This window comes from Bos mutus, chromosome 8, assembly GCF_027580195.1.
Source record: "Bos mutus isolate GX-2022 chromosome 8, NWIPB_WYAK_1.1, whole genome shotgun sequence".
NCBI classification, from domain to species: Eukaryota; Metazoa; Chordata; class Mammalia; order Artiodactyla; family Bovidae; genus Bos; species Bos mutus.
Genome location: NC_091624.1, coordinates 39,635,160 through 39,656,613, shown reverse-complemented (window position 1 = coordinate 39,656,613; position 21,454 = coordinate 39,635,160). Strand labels below are relative to the sequence as shown.

The 21,454-nt window shown below is 42.3% G+C and overlaps 1 protein-coding gene across 1 annotated transcript in view; it reads right to left on the bottom strand.

The window, feature by feature from the left end:
- Positions 1–672: 672 nt before the first annotated feature.
- EBF2 (EBF transcription factor 2) overlaps positions 673–21,454 on the bottom strand; it is a 220,796-nt gene continuing 200,014 nt past the window's right edge. Inside the window, exons 15-16 of the mRNA XM_070375498.1 lie at positions 10,651–10,838; positions 673–3,662 (exon numbers count right to left, since the gene is read on the bottom strand). Of these exons, the coding sequence (XP_070231599.1) occupies positions 3,631–3,662; positions 10,651–10,838 (220 nt within the window). The 3' untranslated portion in view covers positions 673–3,630. The remainder of the gene's footprint in view (positions 3,663–10,650; positions 10,839–21,454) is intronic.

Sequence of the window (21,454 nt, the reverse complement as noted above, 5' to 3'; positions counted from 1 at the left end):
GTCCCTGACAGCCTTCCCCTCTGCAGTGCCCACTGACAACCCCTTCTGCAACATTTCTACCATCCTTTGAAGGACCATCCAGCTCTATCCCCACCATGGGAACTTCTCTGACCACTCTACCTCTCTGTGATCACTGTTTTCTCTGGGCTCTATTAGTGCTTCTGTCTTCTTAGACAAGCTATTTTCCATGAATTATTTCCTCCTAGAGGCATGAGACTTGCTCTCTTCCCGTGATCTAAAACTAAACATCATGTCTCTGTCCAGCCTCCAGTTCTTCACCCTGTACCTGATGGATCAGCTACAACATTTGTTCAGTTTTGCAGTTTCGAATCTAAATAGACTACTCACCTACCCTAAGAATTCTGTATAACCAAAGTCCAACATTGGAAGTAGGATCATTTGGGTTTTTATGAAGGGATTTGATTAGATGGATACATAAATATATACAGAAAAATACTTGAGTCATATGTATTCTCTCCTCCAAGTCAGCACCACAGAACACTTACCAAGTAAGCAAAAGCTGTAGTAAAATTTCCCAACAAGAGTTCAGGGACTAGCAGCCATGAGAAAATCCCCAAACTTAAGTATAAATTCTGCCCCCCTCCCAAAGAAAGAATAAACCCCAAACTTGATTTTTTCCCACTTAAAAAAAAGAGAGAGACAAGTTCCAAATTATTTTTACAGTACAAAAATTTTATTTTTTGTTAGGATAATTTAAAGTTTAAAACTGAAGTAGACATATTCATTTTACAAACAAGATATTCTTTCATAAGTAAGACCATTAAAAACAGTAAACAAAAAAGCTGTCTTTACAAAAAGCTCTGTGCATAGCAACTTTATACTGTATATAACTGACAAAGCAGAAATGATCAAATGAAACTATACAGTTTGAAAATGAGACCTTACTGTACAAAAGTTAGAGAAGGGGATGGTTTTTAAACCATGCATATTGGAATGTGCAAAGAAAAACTGGGGAAGAATACGATGCTGTAACAAAAAAAAAGAGAGAGAGAGAGAGATAAATAATGCAGTAAAGTGTCCCTTTAAATGAAAAATCTTAACACAGCTCCTTTTACAAAGATAGGATAGAATTTGTAGTTACCTATAGAAATACTTATTTCAAGTGGCACAAAAATAACCTGGAACCAGAATGATTTAACAGCAATGACTAAAGAGGACAGAGTAGCTTTGTTTTTAATTTATTAGTACACTAAACATTATCCTTACACACATTTGTACACTTAAATAGATCTGTCGCTGCTGAGGTTCTAGCTGAATGGTCAAAGATGTCTGGTATTTAGTTACACACATTTTTCGGTGTAAAGCTACCGAGAAATTCTACAATCATTTTGAAGACAGTACTGCACTCATCTTCATGCAAGAGCAAAATTCACAGATTCTAAAAGCAATGCTACTTAAAAAAACATTTCCTTATGTTGGATTGGCTGGAATCCAGGTCTAAACATGCTTGATTTCATTCTGCCTTCACTTTTGGAGGGTGGTGTGTGTCATCCACACTCTTCCTCTTCCATCACATTTTTCACTGAGGAACGTTCTCTTGTGTGTTTCCCTGTTTTGTTTTTTTTGGGTTTTTTTGGTGCTTTAGGCCCTGACTGTGAGGGACAGTCAGCAGGATTACAAGCATGCCAAGTTTCCAAACTTGGATTATCATGTGCGTAGAAATAATATTTGGATCATATTGGGTAGTTCTGGAATAAAGGCAGATAAGACCATTGAGGGTTGAATAGATGTGGGCAAATGGAAGGGAGGGAGAACTTATGACGTCATCTAAACTTGGCTCAATGCACTGAAGATGTTTGTCCAAGAGAGTTGCATCAATTTCTAATTGGAATCCTAACCTGATACCCCAAACTGAAGTCTGTGTATAGCCTGTACTGTGGTATCACTTAGTCAACAAGGAGAACCCTGGCCTGGAAAAAAATGACATCCTTATTGGCCATTGAGATAAATCTGGATATATCTCCAAGACCACACAGACTTTCAAGACTTAGCCCCATCTTAGCAGCTCCTTCAAGATTTCTCCCGCTAAGACCTAGTCCCAGAACTTATGAGAGTCCGTCACAGGCCTAGGGAAATATGCTATTTGGAACACGGCTGCCCCTACCCTCTGACTTTGCTAAGAATCTAGGTTTCCATTTCTTCAAATATCAGAGGAAAGAGGGCTTATAACCTGCCTCTTCCTCATCCTATCACATTCTTGCCTGGAAACTGTGTCAAGCAGGATACAGAGTTTTTTTCAGGTGAGTTTAATGCCATGAAAGGGGAAATCTGCAGTGATAAGGAAAGATGTGGACATCCTAATATTGATAAGGAGGAGTCTGAGAGACAAAGTCAACTTCTTCAAACCTGCTTCTGAAGTTCTACGGGGCTTACATCTCTATGCTGAAGCAGGCCACCAAAGAGGAGGGAACGTGGGGCTCTGAACAGGAAGATTCCACAGGGGCCAGTTGGTTGGGGAAGTCACGTGACTTTGGCTGTCTTTAAAGTGAGCCCTGCCTTTTCCTGGGGGTCGCAAGGCCAGGGGTGCACTGAGACAGGGGAATTCTCTGCACTTCTCAGGGGAGAACATCGGGAGCTAATGTGAATTCTTAAAAATTATATATTCACAAAGAGTGAATACCAAAAGGGACATGGAGGCTATTAGAAAGCGGACGGAGCTGGGAATGGATGGACGGGTTTGAGTATTTGTGTAAGTGCAAGGACGTGCATCTTTGTCTCTGCACCGGGTTGTTCTACATAAGGTACATATTAGTACCTTATGTAGGTACTAATATGTGGGTCAATAAAATGATGGAAAAAGAGGGGGATGCAGGGCAGGGGATAAGAGTCTAGTAAGTAACTGCAGTAATAATCACACACCTTTTAAACTTGTTACTACCTGTTTGCATCACTTCCATTTTACATCAGGAAGAGAAATTCCTCTCTCTTCCAAAAAGGTCTGAATTTCTACCTCTACTTACAATAAGTTACACATTTATTTATTTAAATAATTGTAAAACATTTAAAAATTTTTCCCTTTTTTTGTTTTTTTTTGTTTGTTTGTTTGTTTTTTAAGGAGATTAAACTATAAGCAAACACACATACAAGCACATTTCATCATTCGATTCAGGTTTCGTTTTAACAAAGTCTTTCATGCTGGTACCCTGTTTTGTTCAATTTTTTTTTTTCTGCATAAACTAAATTGGTATCTGAAAGGCTTCATAGAAAATAGAAACTTTCAACTTTTTTTTTTCCTACAAAGAAAAACAAATAGTATCCAAAATATTAAGCATGAATTGTTTGCCAATTTTTTTTCTTAAATATTTTACAAACATAGGAAGGTGGTTCTCATAATGTTCGTAACAAAGAATTGCATTTCTGCTCTTAGCACTGACTACGTCAATGACATCTTTTGTCCTTGTTCCCAAGAGGGTCAGTTTGTGTAGCTACCATCAGCGCTACATGAGAAACAGGAGACCAGGTTAAGAGGTGGCTCCTTGCAAAGCCAGATCAGTCCATCATGTTCACCCGGGGGCACAGCTCTCCCCAGAGAGCTCCTAGCACTTTCTTTGTTATCGGTCCATCAGAGTAAGTAGTTTTGTGCTATAAGAAAGCTGTTCTTCCTCTTCTTTACATCGGGGGCACGACAAGTCCAGTCATGGCTGTAAGGAAAGAGTGGACACAAGCATGAGGCTTAGAGACTCTTTACATTAAAGTCTAGAACCCAGAGAGAGGGGTAGGGGATGGGATGGACAGTCTCGAACAATCCAGGGTGATGGTACCTTCAGCTGATATGGGAACCCACTGTCCTCAGGTCCCAGGTGGTGCAGTGGTAAAGAACCTGCCTGCCAATGCAGGAGATGCAAGAGACTCAGTTCGATCCCTGGGTCAAGAAGAGCCCCTGGAGAAGTAAATGGCAACCCACTCCAGTATTCTTGCCTGGTGGGCTGTGGTCCAAGAGGTCACAAAGAGTCAGGGACACAAGTGAAGTGCCTGAGTACCGCACTGGTTTAGCAGACAATGCGTGAGAGGCACTGAAGCCTTAATCACTGAATGTAACATAAAGCTTGCTGCCTTACTGAATCACTGAACCTAACACAAAGCTTGCTGAAATTTTGCTTCAGAGGCTAAGAATCATGTTGCATTTCATATTAATGGGTTGTATAATTGACATATAAACATGTACTAAATTGTAATATGGATATATGTGTAAAATAGTTTTCATTATTAGACTAAAATAATTTCTAGATTACACAGTTTCAAATCACTTAGCTGGAAGAGGAAAATAAATTCCAGGTGCCAAGCCTATTGAGTTACTTACAAGGCATCATTTATAATAAATCAGAGCTGAAATTTGATGAGTTTTCTAACTGGTTCATCTTCCTTTGGGGTGCACCACTATCTGGGCTTCCCTCATAGTTCAGTTGGTAAAGAATCTGCCTGCAATGCAGGAGACCCCGGTTCTATTCCTGGGTTGGAAAGATCCACTGGAGAAGGGAAAGGCTACCCACTCCAGTACTCTGGCCTGGAGAATTCCATGGACTGTATAGTCCATGGGGTCGCAAAGAGTCAGACACACAACTGAGCAACTTTCATATCTGTGATGGCCATTCACTAAGGGATGCTGATTCACTGGAACAGAAGGGCTAACTTAATTTAGCCCTAATTTAGGAGTCACCCCAATCTCTACTCTTCACCCCCAGTCCAAGTCCAGGGCCCTAGTCCATCTATCCATCCTAGTCCCTAGTGCAGTATCCGTCTGGTCAAGTGGAAAAGGCTTGCCTGGGTGGTATCAGGTTCAAGGTGTCCCCTTGATATGAGAAGTAAAGCAGCGTCAGCACAATGTAGAAAAATCACACACCAAAATGCAACCCAAAAAAAAAAAAAAATGCATCCCTCTGGCCTTGGCTTTCAGGGGGTGAACCTACCAAACTTGCACATTCTTAGAACCTGGCAGAGTAGTTTCCTTGTGTCCAAATGTCACACTGTATCTAGAATTTGATCCTTTGAGGTTTATTGTCAAAGCCTCATCTAGAGGGCTTATCAAACATCACAGAAGTGTTTGGCCAAATGGTGCTCACTAGGCTTATAAGCAAATGGCCAAATTTCTTCCTGCTTCTTCCAACATCTCTCTCCACCCACTTCCTTCCTTCCTTCTTCTTTCCTACCTCCTCCCCTCCTTGCTCCTCCTCCCTCTATCTCTACCCCTTCTCTCTATGCCAGCTCGTCTTCTCAGACAAGATTGTCAGCCGTCTATTTCCCTGCCCATACAGCCTTTATTGAATGTTTGTGAGATCCGGATTAAGGTCTTACACAGCTAGCAAAGCCTTAATTATTTTTGCCTGTATTACTATATATTGAATCGATGTAACTTTTCAATAAAGGCAGTTCAATTCTGGACACTCCCCAATGATTTGGAGATATAGGAACTCTGGTAATTATCCCAGAGTGTAGGAGGGTTTTGGTTTTTTTTATTATTCTATTTTTTTTTTTCCTCCTGGAGGGAGCTGGAAAATGAATCTGGCACATAGCGCATAATATTATCTTGACAATCTATACTCATCAACTGTGAATGCCTGATAAATGAGGTGGAAGGTGAGGGAAATGAATAGGGCACATTGAGCTCCCCGGCAGTAGGTCCGGGGCTCACGTTTTCAACTTTAACTTGTCTATTACACTTCAGCCTCATCAGCCCCTTCCTTTTCCTGCATCCTCAAGAGAGTTATCTAAAGGGCTTATTAAAAGGGCAGAGCCTCTCTGAGAAGAAGATCCACTGCATGTCTGGAGAAAAACATATTTCACGGATTTTGCTTCTTCCTGGTGTCACGTTGGGCACTTGGGTGGGCGAGACTCTGCTCCGTGGTGACCCTGACTTCTTGCTTGTAGAAACCGTTGCCAGTGTGTACATGTCCACCACACCGCTATATTTAAAATGGATAACCAATAAGGGCCTATTGTACAGCACAGAGAACTCTGCTCAATGTCATGTGGCAGCCTGGATGGGAGGGGAGCTTGCGGGAACAGACACCTGTATATGTATGGCCGAGGCCCTTTGATGTTCGCCTGAAAGTATCACAACATTGTTAATTGGCTACACCCCAATGCAAAATAAAAAGTTTTTTAAAAAAAGAAACTGTCACCAACAGACACAAAGCAAAAGTTAATTGGGAAAATGCGTAACTGCACGTTGTCCAATTTCTTTTTACCTTTGGCATTTTATGGGAATTGTAACAGTTACTCTTCGGTTCAGGTAGAAAGTAGGTACGGATGAATGCTGAACAGAGGAACTACTATAATATTTCTGTCCCCAGAGAGACTAAGGGCTGCCAGAACTCAGGCTCTGGGGTCAAAATGTCTGAGTTCAAGTTCTTCAGTCACTGGCTGTGTGGTCCTGGATGAGCTCCTTAACTAGACATGGTGATAACTGGATGACCTTTGCCTTTGGCTCACAGGATGCTGGAACAAGATAATTCGTGTCAAGTGCTCGGTCCAGCATCTTACATGTGGGGTCCAGGCACGGTCCACGAGTCTTGGAGAGTGTTGGCTGTGCAATCTTCCTGCGGGCAACTGAGACCACCTCACCTTACAGCAGGAGAAGAGAAGAACCTCCCTCCCAGCCTGTGATTTTCAGGCTCCACCTCAGACCATCTTTTCACTCTCCCACTGTCTGTCCCTCAAGAGATGGAGCATCCTGCCATTCAGCCACCACCACTCCAGGATCCCTTCATTCAGTGGCTGTGGGCAGCACATTCAAGGTCAGCTCGGCTCTCTCTGTCTCTGCACCAACGGGACACCTGGTGTTGCTGGACCTTGAGCTGCTGGTCACCTGGTCCAAATGAGGAAGAACAGGAGTGAAAGCTTCTGGAAGGCATCCTTTGTCAGCCCCAGCCTCTCTCTGCCAGGCACGTCCTTTGCTTTTCCTGGTTCTTCACACACATAACTTCTCAACAACCTTGAGAGAGAGCAATCAGTTCTCCTGTTTAACAGTCTAGGAACCCAAGGTTCTTGGATGACAGTGACTAGTATAGATGCCCCAGCATGAGGGAGGCTGAGCTCCAATTCCAGCAACATCTGATGAAGTCAAGTTCATATACAAGGACATACTGTGTAGCACAGGGAACTCTGATTAATGTCATGTCCCATTGTTCCAGCATTCTTCCCACCGTGGGTAGTCTTTGAGGTTCTCCGAAGAATTATTTCTCCATGCACAACTTTATATTTTCATAACTCTAAGTTTTTTAGTCTCCAATTCCTAATTTAAGTGTCCTTTTTGTTCTTTTCTCCTTCTCTTCCACCTTTTCCTTCTCCAGCCCCTCCCCATCCTCCTCCTCCATCTTAAGGTTCAAATCACCAAGGGAATTTGGAGGGAGTTTTAAGACTCCAACCTGGAGGAGGGAAGGGCGACCCACTCCAGTTTTCTTGCCTGGAGAACCCCATGGACAGAGAAGCCTGATAGGCTACGGTCCATAGAGTCACACAACTCCATTCTGACCAGTGGACCACAGAGGGCCTTGGGCATGCAGCCACCAGCACAGTGGGGATTCCAGGCCATGGCAGCCAGTAAAATATTTGTCCTGGCCTCTCTGAGGGCCAAGAGCCAGGTAGGACTCCTAGGTGGGTCACCCTGGATACCAAAGACCCAAAAAATCTGAGTCAACTAGCTCTGCTCCCCAACTCAGTCCCTGCATGAGAGAGGGGTGGCAGGTGGCAGTCAAGTTATACTTTTCTTCCTCCAAGTGAAGCTGAAAATACTGGCAAGAGTTGCCTGGAAGGAGGGAAAAGCTGTACCCTCCCTTTCCTCCTCTGACACTTGCACTCACCCTTAGTCCTTCTTGGGCCTCTCACTCTGCATTTCCCTGATGAGACCTGTGTGGCCCCCACCAGACTTAAGGGACATGACTAAAACCATAAGACTTGGAAAGCAGAGACATCACTGCTGAAGAGGTGGTGGGGAAGGAGAAGATGTGGCAAAAACTCAGCAATTGTTATACTTAAAACGGATAACCAACAGGGACCTACTGTATAGCACAGGGAACTCTGCTCAATGTAATGTGGCAGCCTGGATGGGAGGGGAGTTTGGGGGAGAATGGATACATGTATATGTATGGCTGAGTTCCTTTGCTGTTCACCTAAAACTGTTAATCAGCTATGTTGTTGTTTAGTTGCTAAGTCCCATCTGACTCTTTGCGACCCCATGGACTGTAGTCTGCCAGGCTTCTCTGTCCATGTGATTTCCCAGGCAAGAATACTGGAGTGGGTTGCCATGCCCCACTTCAGAGGATCTTCCCTACCCAGGGATCGAACCCACAACTCTTGCATTGGCAGGCAGATTCTTTACCACTGAGTCATCCCCTGTACTCCAATACAAAATATGGAAATATATATACTACCATATATAAGATAGATAGCCAGTGGGAATTTGCTGTATGACTCAGGGAACTCAAACTGGAGCTCTGTGACAACTTAGAGGGGCAGGTAGGAGGGGACATATGTAGAGCTATGGCTGATTCATGTTCATGTATGGCAGAAACCAACATAATATTGTAAAGCAATTATCCTTCAATTAAAAATAAATGGGGAGGGAGGTGGGAGGAGGTTCAGGATGGGGAACACGTGTACACCCGTGGCAGATGCATGTTGATGTATGGCAAAACCAATACAATATTGTACAGTAATTAGCCTCCAATTAAAATAAATAAATTTATATTAAAAAGAAAAATAAATAAATAAATAAATTTTTAAAAATTCAGCAACTGTTCTCCTATTCCAGTCTGGAGGTAAGGCCATCATGGGGAAAGTTCTGGGCATGTCCCCTCATGCTAAGCTAGAAACCACTGGCCCTTGATGAGAGACAGGGCAGTGGAGATGCTTAGCTACAGGCTCAGCCTGCTTCTCACTGAATCTGACATCTGGATGAAAAGCAAAATATATATATATATATTTTTTCCCTTCAAATATACAGATGTTTCCAACTATTCCCATGCTGGGTGGCATGTAGACCCAGCTGCTTTGTCTCATTAGAAGCAAAAGAATTTTCAGGGGCTCTTCTGAGGGCTGGATTTTCAAATCTTATTTCACAGTTTGTCTGTCAAGTCACTTGACTTCGAGGAGGCACCATCACTCAAATGGTAGAGACGTGGCAGGAACAGGCCATACCTCCCAGAGCCGTGCTCAGCGCCAGCTAGCGAAGACACCCTCACAAGTATCCCCCCACAAGTAGCCCACACACAAGGCTCAGGATCCCCCGTGCAATCATAAAGCCACCAGGCAGAGGCAGTTCCAAGGTCAACACAGTCCATCGAGGCTGTGCTGACCTCAGAGGCTTTGATCCACGAAGGGTGACCCAAACTTCTGCCCTTTTTGGTTTTATCCAACACCACCTGTCGTGAATGTTTTGCATGTCAAGACGCAAGGAGCAGCCTAAAAATAATGTGGGGCGTCAGGCTCCCCCAGCGCTCAGCAGTTTCCAATTTGCTCTCATGCCATCAGCTGCTCCCATTCACAGTGAGGTGATTAAATTCTCATGTGCTCATCATATGTGTGCTACATCATGTCATATTATATTTTAGGACATCACTGAAGAACAGGTCTGATGGGTGATATTAATGCTTGTTCTTAGACACAGTATATCTTTCTTCCTTTCTTTTCTACCCCACCCCTGATCGGGCACCTGCTATCAATTTCACCAGCATGAAACCAGAATTCTCAGAACTCGCTGGTTGCTTCTGATGGATCTTGTCCATGGGACTGGGAATGCAGTGTGGGTGGCAAGCCGATTCATGTGGCACCTGCTGTGGTGGTCAGGTACCTTAAGGGAAATAGTGACATGGTCTTGTGGACCATGGTCTGGAGGTCTGGAGGGCTTCCCTGGCAGCTCAGTGGTGAAGAATGCACTTGCCAATGCAGCAGACACAGGTTTGATCCCTGATCCAGGAAGATCCCATGTACTGACTGTGGAGGAACTAAGCCCATGCACCACAACTACTGAGCCTGTGCTCCAGAAACTGGGAGCCACAACTACTGAAGCCAGTGCTCTAGAGCTTGTGCTCAGCAACAAGAAAAGCCCTCACACCACAACTAGAGAGCAGCCCTCACTTGCTGCAACTAGAGAAAAGTTTGCACAGCAATGATGACCCAGTAGAGCTTTAAAAAAAAAAAAAAAAGGCAACATCTGGAGAGTCCAGACACTCCTGGAGGGTCCACATGGCTCTGTTCTTAGTTGCTCAGTCATGTCTGACTCTTTGCAACCCTGTGGACTGTAGCCCACTAAGCTTCTCTGTCCCTGGGGATTTTCCAGGCAAGACTACTGGAGTGGGTTGCCATGCCCTCTTCCAGGGGATTTTCCCAACGCAGGGACTGAATCCATGTCTCCCACACTGCAGGTGAATTCTTTACTGTCTGAGCCACCACCCTACCTATTCTGTGTCCTTGCAGAGTTGTCTGACTCCTCTGTTATTCCCCGATCTTGCCCTACGATAGAGAACTAGCCCAGTTCTACAAGACATGCTGGTCCCACGATGAAAACACTAAAGCAGCTCCTTGTAGGGAAATGGCTAGAGACACAGAAGGCTACAGGGCTGTTTGCTCTCACTTTGTGCACTCTGTGGCACATGAACCACGCTGACTCCCAAGGTGCTACAGCTTGCTTACCTCTGAATCCGTTTCCATTGCCACTGGAGCAGGCAGGCGAAGGGGAGCCTTGGGGCCTGATGACAGGGGCAAAGGCACTCTTCTGTTTGACAGCAGGAAAAACTGAAGAGGAAAACGGGAGGATGGAGGATGTGCTGGAAGATCCAACAGTGGGACTTGATGACATGACTGGAAAGCAAAGGACAGTCCTTCTTTAGAAAGAGAAAGATCTAGGAGTTAAGTTCTTTCTTCAGTACATACAACCAGAACATACTGATTGCAAAATTACGTGTTTGTTCCAGGCATTGTTCCAGATTCCAAGGATTTGAGAAGAAGTTGAATGTGACAATGACCCTGCCCTGTCCCTTGGAAGGAATAGACAAATGAAACAATGATTAGGGTCATCATCCTATCGGAGGAGTGAACACGATGCTAAGGAGATACATCCGGGCCGGGTGCTTTTCTGCCTGGAAGAGTCAGGAAGGCATCAGCAGGAGGTCATATTGTTATAGGTCTTAATCCACAAGTACTGGGTTGGCCAAAACGTTTGTTCAGATTTCTCTGAAAGGTATTGTAGAAAAACCCAAACAAACTTTTTGGCCAACCCAATAGAAGCTCAACACGAGAAGGCTAAGACCAACCTCTGAAAAATGATCAAGTCTACTAAAAAACAGAAACCTCTTTTTTTTTTTTAATCCTAAAATGTAATCCTGTCTGGGAGCCATGTGCCTCCCTGGCAGTTCTCAGGGCACCAGAGATTTGCTCTGTAGGGTAGGCATCTTCTCGGAGCGTGCCATCTCTATGGGCCACTTCCTCATTAAATGTAAAAGTTTATTAACATTGAAGAGATTACCTCCCTTCTCCCTCTACTTTCAGAGCTCCTGGGAAATAAAGCTGCAAGGCAGCCTCCTCTGATGTAATGTGTAGGAAAAAAACACACCAGTATTAATATTAAAATGACTTCAAGGAAGCCAAAAGCTAACTGTTGTGATTTCCAAGAAAAATAAAGGCAACTTACACAACAAAGCGCCCCACCTCTTAATGTCAGATACTCCACCAACTTACATCATACAAGAAGATAATTTTCTTCCAGGTTCAATTTGCTCGAAAAAGAGGTAAACTTGAGTTCACACACATAAAATTGTTAGAGATAGCATTTTATAGTATATGGTCAAGTTTCAGGGACTCATTCTAGTGTCCAGAATTCTGAACTGTCCCAAGTCATATGACTTAGAATTACTGAAACATAATGGCAAAGGCCATAATAAAGGCTAAGAGTGCCGACTTCTACTGCATGTCATCAGTAGTCCAGGTAGTCCACAAGTAAATCTGAAACTGAGGACATGAATGCGAGTTAATGTTTCAAGTATAAGGTGAATTTTGGAGGTCCAGTGTTCTGATGGCCTTTGCAAGACTCCATCCTCATTTTTCCCCTCTCCCTATAAACGTAGACATTCGGCTGTGTTCACACAATGGAGTATACAAAGCAATAATACGGCATGCCTCCCATGCAATGTCTTTTACAGCCGATCTACAAACCAAAGACTTAAAAAAAAAAAAAAAGCTTTATCTAAAAAAAAAACTGCTCATCCTGAAATGGTCCTGGTTTAAAGGGCAATGCAAAAGGAAGCACTGGAATACATCCCAGTCTTCAAAAGAAAAAAATTGGTGGTATTTGTAGCGCTAGTGGTAAAGAATCCGCCTGCCAATACACAAGACATAAGAGACAGGACTTTGATCCCTGGGTCAGGAAGATCCCCTGGAGGAGGGCATGGTAACTCACTCCAGTATTCTTGGCTAGAGAATCCCATGGACAGAGGAGCCTAGTGGGGTCACAGTCCACAGGGTGGCAAAGAGTCAGATACGACTGAAGCACCTTAGCATGCATGCACATGGAAGAGGATACAGGGTTAAGCCTGGAGAATGAATTTTAATCTCAGGTTCAAGTCAGTCTCCTCTCTAGCCTTGGTTGTAGCATCAATGAAATGTGTGTGTGTGCACAGGGTGAGTGGCTGGGACCTCTCCTCTTTCTGTAAGGCACAGAATTAGAGGCCAAAGGAAAGCTGCTACGTGGAAACCCCTGATTCTGACCACCATCCAGTCTCTGCCATACCGTGTGATCCATGCGGGTACCAAAATGGTGCCTTGGTTTCTGGGTCTGCAATAGCAGAATCTCCCCTCATACAGCATGAGAGAGGAGAGTTTTTATAATGTGAATTAGGCACACACACACATGCATACATATACTTAATTCCATTTATATTCAGCATATGAGTCATTTCTAGTAACAGATCCTAAAGCATGCTTATTAGCGTGGCCACCTCTCAGTGGGAAAGGAGTCATCTCAGACTTCACCAAGTGACATAAAATTGCTGCAGAGTTGGATAAACACAGAGCTGCAAAGTGCCCATTTAAAATATTTTAAACAAAATTTTTGCAAAATGTCAGATTATATACAAATTTAAAATTTAATATGTTTATAATAAAAATCCTAAAAGGAATTTTAATATGCATATGTTAGCAAACATAATTTCTATGTTTATTTTAAAAAATGCTGTAAGAGCCAGAAGTTTCATTTAAATTTTTTTAAAGAAGCCTTAATATCTTAACAGATATTAAAACTTATTATAGATCTATACCAATGAAATCAGTGTTATACCAGCATAGACATAGACAGACAAATCCTTGGAGAAAATAGAGTCCAGAAGTAGATCTGGATATATAGGAGAATTAAAACTTAATAAAGGTGACATTTCAAATTAGTGGGGAAATAAACACATAGGAACAATACACTAGCCATTTGGAGACAAAATTTAGAGTGCATCCTCATATTAAACCCAAAAATAAATCTAAATAGATTAAAGGGTTATTTTTAAAAAAAAATTATAAAGGAGCTAGTAGAAAAATGAGGAAGTTATATAATTTACCTCATCCTTTCCACCCCAAAGCCTAAACAGAACATCATAAGATAGATTTGTCATGTAACAAAAAATTTCTATGACACATACAGAAAAGGCAAATGACAAATTAGGAAAAATATTTTTCATAATTTATTTAGATATATCCAGATCCTCAGTAGCTAATAGGTTTTTATAAACTAATCAGGAAACGTCCCAATAGAAAAATAGGCAAAGGACATGAAAAGAAATGTCACAGAAGGAAAAATGAAAATAACCAAAAGGCCTTTATAGACCTATAAATGGTCAGACCAATTAGTAATCAGATGCAAATTAAAACAGTAATGAGATGTTATTTTCCACTTGCCAAATTGATAAAGATTAAGAAAAAATTAAGAGGGCAGGGAAACAGATACTCTCCTTTTCTAAGGGGAGTGCTAACCTCTCTGGAGGAACTTTGGTAATATGTATCAAAGTATTTGAAAACGTCCATGTCTTTTAACCCAGTAATTTAATTTCCAGAAATTAATTCCAAGGAGGTAATCATAAATGTGCAAAAAAAAAAAAAATCCAAGGACATTTTTATAATCATGAAAAACTGGGAAATAAGTGAAATGACTAGCAATAGGATAAACTATATTAAATCCATGAAATGGAACACTAGGCAAACGTTAAAACTAAGATTAAAGAAGAGTGTTTAATGGCATGGAAAGATACGCATCCTCAGATGAGTAAAGCAGAACACATAATAATACAGACAATGAACCCACTTTTACTTTTAAAAAAAACATACAAAACAAAAGTGTAATAGGATGTGATAGGCATCCAATTTTTTTTTTTTTTTTTTTGGCTGTATCATGTGGCTTGTTGGATCTTAGTTCCATGATCAGGGACTGAACCTGGGCCTCCGCAGTGAGAGATCGGAGTCCGAACCACTGGACTGCCAGGGAATTCCCACACCCAAATTTTTAATGACATTATCTAGCAGACAGGATTGTGAAAATTTTGAATTTCTTCCTTTTACTCATCTATATTTTCAAAATTTTCTATAATGAATATGTATGACTTTTGATGTAGCAGAAAACAGTAAAAGCTGTTAAAAGAAACAAATGGAAAAATCTCTTATTTCTTTGGTAAAAAATAATACAATCCTTAGCAATAGACATAATAGCTTTCCTAACATTAACATTTCTCTTCAATCTAAGGCTTAATTGCCTGTAAACAAGGTTACCTGTTAACCTTTCTGCTACAAAAAAAAGCAAAGCACCAATAAATTTACAAATTCCTGGGAAAACCTTGTTGATTGTAGTTAACTCTGCAATGTAAACGTCACTCCTAATATCTGTTTTCCATTCTTAGAACACAGGTCTATATCACTGATGAATTTTATGGAGCCTAGCTTCATATCTGTGACTTTGAGAATTTTGTCATTTTTCTTCTTCTTTCTTTTTCATCTTATGACAGAAGCCCATTAGCTGTGCATCAGAGCAGATGCTGCAGTTTTCAAAATATATGTATCCATGACTGCAAGGCTTACTTTGAAAGTTACCACTGGTTACCTCTGCAAAGAAATAAAGTGTATCATTTTGTTTCCTTTTTATCTAGAAATGCTTTTCAAAGCCTCTATAATGAGGTTACAATTGTCATTTTGTTCAGTTGCCAAGTCATGTTCAACTCCTTGTCCTATGATTTTTCCCCCCTTTCTGAACAAAAAGACAATAGAAACACACCAAAGTATTAACAAGGTATTTTTGTTGTTTGTTTGTTTTGTTTTGTTTTAATGGCAGGAGTAATGCTTTCTTTTAAAAGCTATTGTCAGGACTTTCCTGGTGGTCAAGTGGTTGAGAAAGCACTAGCCAATGCTTGGGACACAGGTTGGATCCCTGATCCAGGAGCTATGATCCCACACGCCTTGACGCAGCTAAGCCCCGTGAGCCACCATTACTAAAGCCTGCACTCTAGAGCCCGTGGTCCACAGCAAGAGAAGTCACTGCAATGAGAAGCCTGTGCACCAAAGCTAGAGAGTAGCCCCTGCTCATCACAACTAGAGGAAGCCCAAGCAGCAACACAGACCCAATGCAGCAAAATAAATGAATAAATATTTTTAAATAATAATACAATAAAAGCTATCATCATCTGTGTTCTAAATGTTCTACATAATCATTTAATACTCTACAATAGAAAAAACGTCTTGATATTTACTTTTGAAAATATGAAAACCCTGAGGCCTGAGGCACAGTCCAAGACTATGTATGTAAGTGAAGTAAGAGTCCCTGCAAAGCTCAAACTGGGTGCTCTGTGATGGCCTAGAGGAGTGGGATGGGGTGAGACTTGGGAAGGAGTTTCAAGAGGGAAGGGGACATGTATATACTGATGGCTGATTCATGTTGATGTATGGCAGAAACCAACACGAAATTGTAAAGCAATTTATCCTCCAATTAAAAATAAATAATTTTTTTTAAAAAAAGAATCCCTTTGGACAGGTTGGATTCTGTCTGTATGGATTCTGTTTCAAACTTGGCACCACTTGGTAACTATTCAACTTTGGAAGAAGTGGTTCCCTTGGGAGTTGCAAGCTTGCTGAGTAGAACATCTTTGGGGACACCAGTATGTACCGTTTTAGGAAAGTTGATCATGCATACTTGAAAATTTCTCTGGACACCTCTCTCTGCGGATAGAGACCAAAGGAAAGGCCAGTACTTCTGGCCCAGAAATCTCTTGTGAACATGGGGAGTTCAGGAAAAACCACTTTTCTGCTTCTTAGGATTGATTGGCTCACACGGTTCCAGCTGGAACTCACTGGGCACACATCCTTCTTTGCATCGAGCCATTGCATTTGTTGGCGTGAAGGGGTCTGTCAGCATTTCATTATAACCCCCTATTGTCAGGGGTTTAGAATTCAGCCATAAAAACTTGCACTGAGCTGGAACTTGGCACACACCACTACCGCCAGGAAGTGAAGTTTGTATGTGAAATTGAAAAAACATCTGTTTGGCCATTTTTGAAGTGGTGTGAGAGCAAAAGCAGTGAAGATGCAGGGTTTTGATACGCTGCATTGGCCACAAAAGCAAGTCAACTTGACCAAGAGGCTTGACTTTATTTCTTTTTTAACGTCTCTGGCAAGTGATTGCTCCATGGCACACCCTGGCCACATCAGACTAGTTTAAAAAATAAAATGAAAAATCAGAGAAGGGTGTTTTCAGACATAAGCAACTGAACTGATGAAATGGTATCCCCTGAGCCTTTTATTTTCTTTTTTGTATTTCCCAGAGAATTTGAGACTTAGGTGGGTAGAAATACAGGTCATGTGCTATTGTAATGGACTCCATGGGGTATTCAGTTTTTTCACAGAATGGAATTTTATTGTAATAGAATGCATTGTTTGGAATCCCATTCCACGTCTGCAATTCCTTCAGACCTTCCCTCAAAAAAGGAAGGTGAAAGGGGTCTCACAGACCCAGTAGGAAATACAAGAGGACCTTATCTAATGTGTTTCCCTTCCTTTGGGCAGGGAGCCTTCCTATTTGTGGATGCTCTCTTGTTTTAATGGGTGATTTGAAGACTTGGGGTGTTACTGTTTTCTTGTAACAGTGGGATTGAGTGATCAAGAAAGGACAGTGGACGAAGTGGTCACTGGCTGGGATGGGAAGGGTCCCTTCCTATTGAATGAATTATCTAGTAAGAAACATCATACCATCAACATCTGATGGGCAATTTTATTCATCCATTCACTGTCTCTCTGTCCATCCACACCCCACCCACCCCTTCCTGTCTTACTTTCCTCTTTCTCCCTCCCTCATTACCACACTTAACCCTACATTGTTATATTAACCTTTTTTTTGGGGGGGCCATGCCATGTGCATGTGGGATCTTAGTTCCCTTACCATGGATTGAACCCATGATCCCTGCATTGGGAGCACACAGTCTTAACCACTGGGCCACCAGGAAAGTCCCTATATTAACTATTTTTGATCTACAAAAATGACAGTTTCACATAGTTCAACCTAACATACACATTTTATTCATAAATGTATGACCATAATGAAATTGCACATTTTGGGACATCAAAAAGAGATAGTTTCCTATGGCTCAGCTCAATAGTATGCTATAAATACATGAAATATCTTTAATATGATTGAATAATTTAAAAACATGATATCCTGGATCTGATGACACATGTTCTAGCCCCATTTTTTACTGTTTATTGGCCATGAGCCCTTGAGTAAGTCAGTTAATAACCCTTCATATCTTAGAAGGAAAAATGATGATGATACTAGTAAAGTAAATTATATTAATGAATATAATTATATAAATATTTTAATTATATACACATAATAAATTATTATATCCATGTGTGAATGCTCAGTCACTTCAATTGTGTCTGATTCTTTGCAACCCTATGGACTGTAGCCCACTAGGTTCCACTGTCCATGGGATTCTCCAGGTAAGAATACTGGAGTGGGTTGCCATGTCCTCTGCCAGGGGATCTTCCCAACCCAGGGATCAAACCCATGTCTCTTGCATCTCCTGCATTGCAGGTGGATTCTTTACCACTAGCACCACTTGGGAAGCCCCTTTCATAAGGTTATTGTGAAGATCTGACTGGACTCATGTGTGAGCATGCTTGTTAGGCTGTAAGGTTGAATGTAATTGTAAATTACTTGTATTGTTGTGACCGTTATCATGGGACGTTATTTACACAGTGGTTCTTCTGCCCTTGCATCCCTCGTAGGGGCTATTAAGATGTGGTCCCTTCTGCACATGGGGTCCACTCTCCACATGGATGCATGGGAGAATCTCTCCAAGGTCTCAGCCACTGAAAAGTCAAGTTTCTCCTGAGCTTTGACTACTACTATTACTACTAATGTGTGGACATAGAATTTTATAACAAATAGTGTTTCTCTCTTTGCCTTACCATCTTGTTAGCCAGGGGTCCCTAATCCCCAGGACCAGTACTGGTCCATGGCCTGTTAGGAACTGGGCTGCACAGCAGGAGATGAGCAACAGCAAGGGAGCAAAGCTTCTCTGTATTTACAACCGCTCCCCATCGCTTGCCTTACCACCTGAGCTCTGCCTCCTGTCAGAGCAGTGGCGGCATTAGACTCTCATAGGAGTGTGAACCCTAACCCTAAAATCAAAGTGGAATATCCTGAGATTGCTGCAAGATAGAAATAAAGTCCACGATAAGTATAATGTGCTTGGATCAACCCGAAACCATTCCCTGCCCCCCCCCCCAGTCCATGGAAAAATTGTCTTCCAAGAAACTGGTCCCTCGTGCCAAAAAAGTTGGGGACCGCTGTTGTAAGCCTCTGAACCAAGTTAATGACTCCCTTGAACAGACCCAAAGGCATCCACACTAACCCTTGGATTCATCTAATTTTCCTATCCATGTTTTTTTTCTTCTATCCGTTTCTTCTAGTTTCCATTTTATACTTTCATACTGCTCATATGACTATTAATATTCCCCCCATACATTTTTGGAACAAGAGAAGGTAAAAACAAGCAAGGAAATAAATGAAGCAAAGAACCATTTGTTTTCCTCAGTCCCTCTGATCTAACTGACCTGGACCATCTGACAGGTCACAACGCAGAACGCATGTCTGTGAAACGGCCCTTCCACTCCATGTCCTCTGCCTGCCTTTTTGACTGTGGAAAACTTTAATCAAAGAATAAGTTTAATCAGAGAAATGTGGAAACAAAGGAAAATAGAGAACACTAAATAATAATAATGTAGTCATTAAGCATAGTCAAGGACTTTCAGTTCTTTCTCAAGGGCCATAGATAATATTCTGAGCCCTATCCTGTGAACTGTCTTAAAGATACTGAAACACCAGGTGGAGAAGTTTACTATGTGATGACTGGACTGTACCCAGGACATGCACTGCCACAATTCTGATAACTGGCCACAGAGAAATGGGAACAAATGGACCCTAGAAGTAAAGATTAACTGTACCTGAAACAACCAAGATGATGCTGGTCAGACCACCATGGACCAATCTGAAGCTGACTTGTCAGAGCTGACTACTGTTTCTAGGTTTAGTCTTGTCCCCCGACCCTGCCCACCTTCTGTCTATAAATGCTCTTGACCCAATGCTTCCCAGTGGGAGGAGGGGTGGTGGAGTCAGCCTTTGGACAGACGTGTGCCACCCTCCCCCAACCCCATCCGGTTGCCGGCATCTGAAATAAAGCAAATTTTCCTTTCCACCAACCTGGGCTGTTTATTGGCTTCTGAGAAGTGAGCAGCCAGACTCCCCCACACAGTCTTTCACTAACATCTACAATAACAAGAGTTTCGTTGTCCTGGAAGAACCAACCTCTGCTACCTCTGCGACTTGTTACTGTATCTTCACCACACAGAGCAGAGTGCTGAGTGTAATGAATCAAACAGATAATCCAGAAATACCTCCTAGGCGGGTGTCCGCAGGGAACCAGAGGCCTTAAAACTAAGAGCGGTGGCCTCCAGACCTGAGCACGTTATGTCCTGAGCTGCACTAGAACTCTCAGCAGAGAGAGCTGCACAGAGGACTCTCAGGAGAGCCTTGCAATCAGCTGTGGCATTTCACGGACACACCACTCAATCTTCAGACTCTACAGGACGGCTTATCCTCTGCCCTGAAGTGGTCCCTATCTGGGGTATGAAAAGCATCTTCTCTCAGCCTCCTGGGATGATTCTACAAGGCCCCAGTTTGGCCCCCGGTGCCATGCAAATGAGTTTTCATAACTTCCTAGAACATCTTAGGCTTCCCAGGTGGCACTAGTGGTAAAGAACCTGCCTGCCAATGCCGGAGATGTAAAAACCACAAGTTCGATCCCTGGGTCAGGAAGATCCCCTAGAGGGAGAACATGGCAACCCACTCCAGTGTTCTTGCCTGGAGAATCCCACAGACAGAGAAGCCTGGTGGGCTCCAGTCCATGGGGTCACCAAGAGTTGGACACGACTGAAGCAACTTAGCATGCACACAGTACATCTAGCTTGCAGTTAATTCACAGATTAGGACTAAGAGCTTCTGCCTCCATATATTTCACAGTCACCAGCAGTCAAGTTCCATCTCTCTGGAGGTACATAAGGGAGGTAAGAGCCATGTAGCAAAGTGAGAAGGGAGATGATGTGTTACACAGAAAAACTGAAGCTATCTGCTCTGTCCAGATTCTTGCCCTGCTATATCCTAGCTATGTGATCTTGGGTAAGTCAGTTAACTGTTGGGTACCTAAACTTCCTTGCCGATGACAAGAAGGTAATACTGACCTCAGAGAGTTCTTGTGAAGATTAAATAAAACACTATATCTGAAAGTGCCTAAGGAAGAAGGACTTCCCTGGTGGTCCAGTGGCTAAGACTCCACGGCCCCAGTGGAGGGGGCCCAGGTTCAATGACCCCTGGTCAAGGAACTGAAGATCTTGTGTGCCACAACGAAGACCTAGCATGGCCAAATAAATTTTTTAAAAGTATACAGGTTCGATACAGGATCCTTGGGGCTGGTGCACTGGGATGACCTGGAGGGATGGTACAGGGAGGGAGCGGGGAAGGGGTTCAGGATGGGGAACACATGTATACCCGTGGTGGATTCATGTTGATGTGTGGCAAAACCAATACAATATTGTAAAGTAACTAGCCTCCAATTAAATAAATTTAAATTAAAAAAAAAAAAATATATATATATATATAAAATTTTTAAAAAAAGCATACAGCATGTTAACTGAAATGGAGTCTTAATTCCTCATTCCCATCCACACAAATCACATCTGTTGCTCCTCTGTAAAAAGGGAATAAATAGTTTCACTCCTTTTCTTTCTCTTGAAAGGCTTTGAGTAAGTGGTGCTAGTGGTAGAGAACCCTCTGCCAAAGCAGGAGACGCAGGTTCAATCCTTGGGTTGGGAAGATCCTCTGGAAGAGAGCATGGCAACCCACTCTAGTATTCTTGCCTAGAGA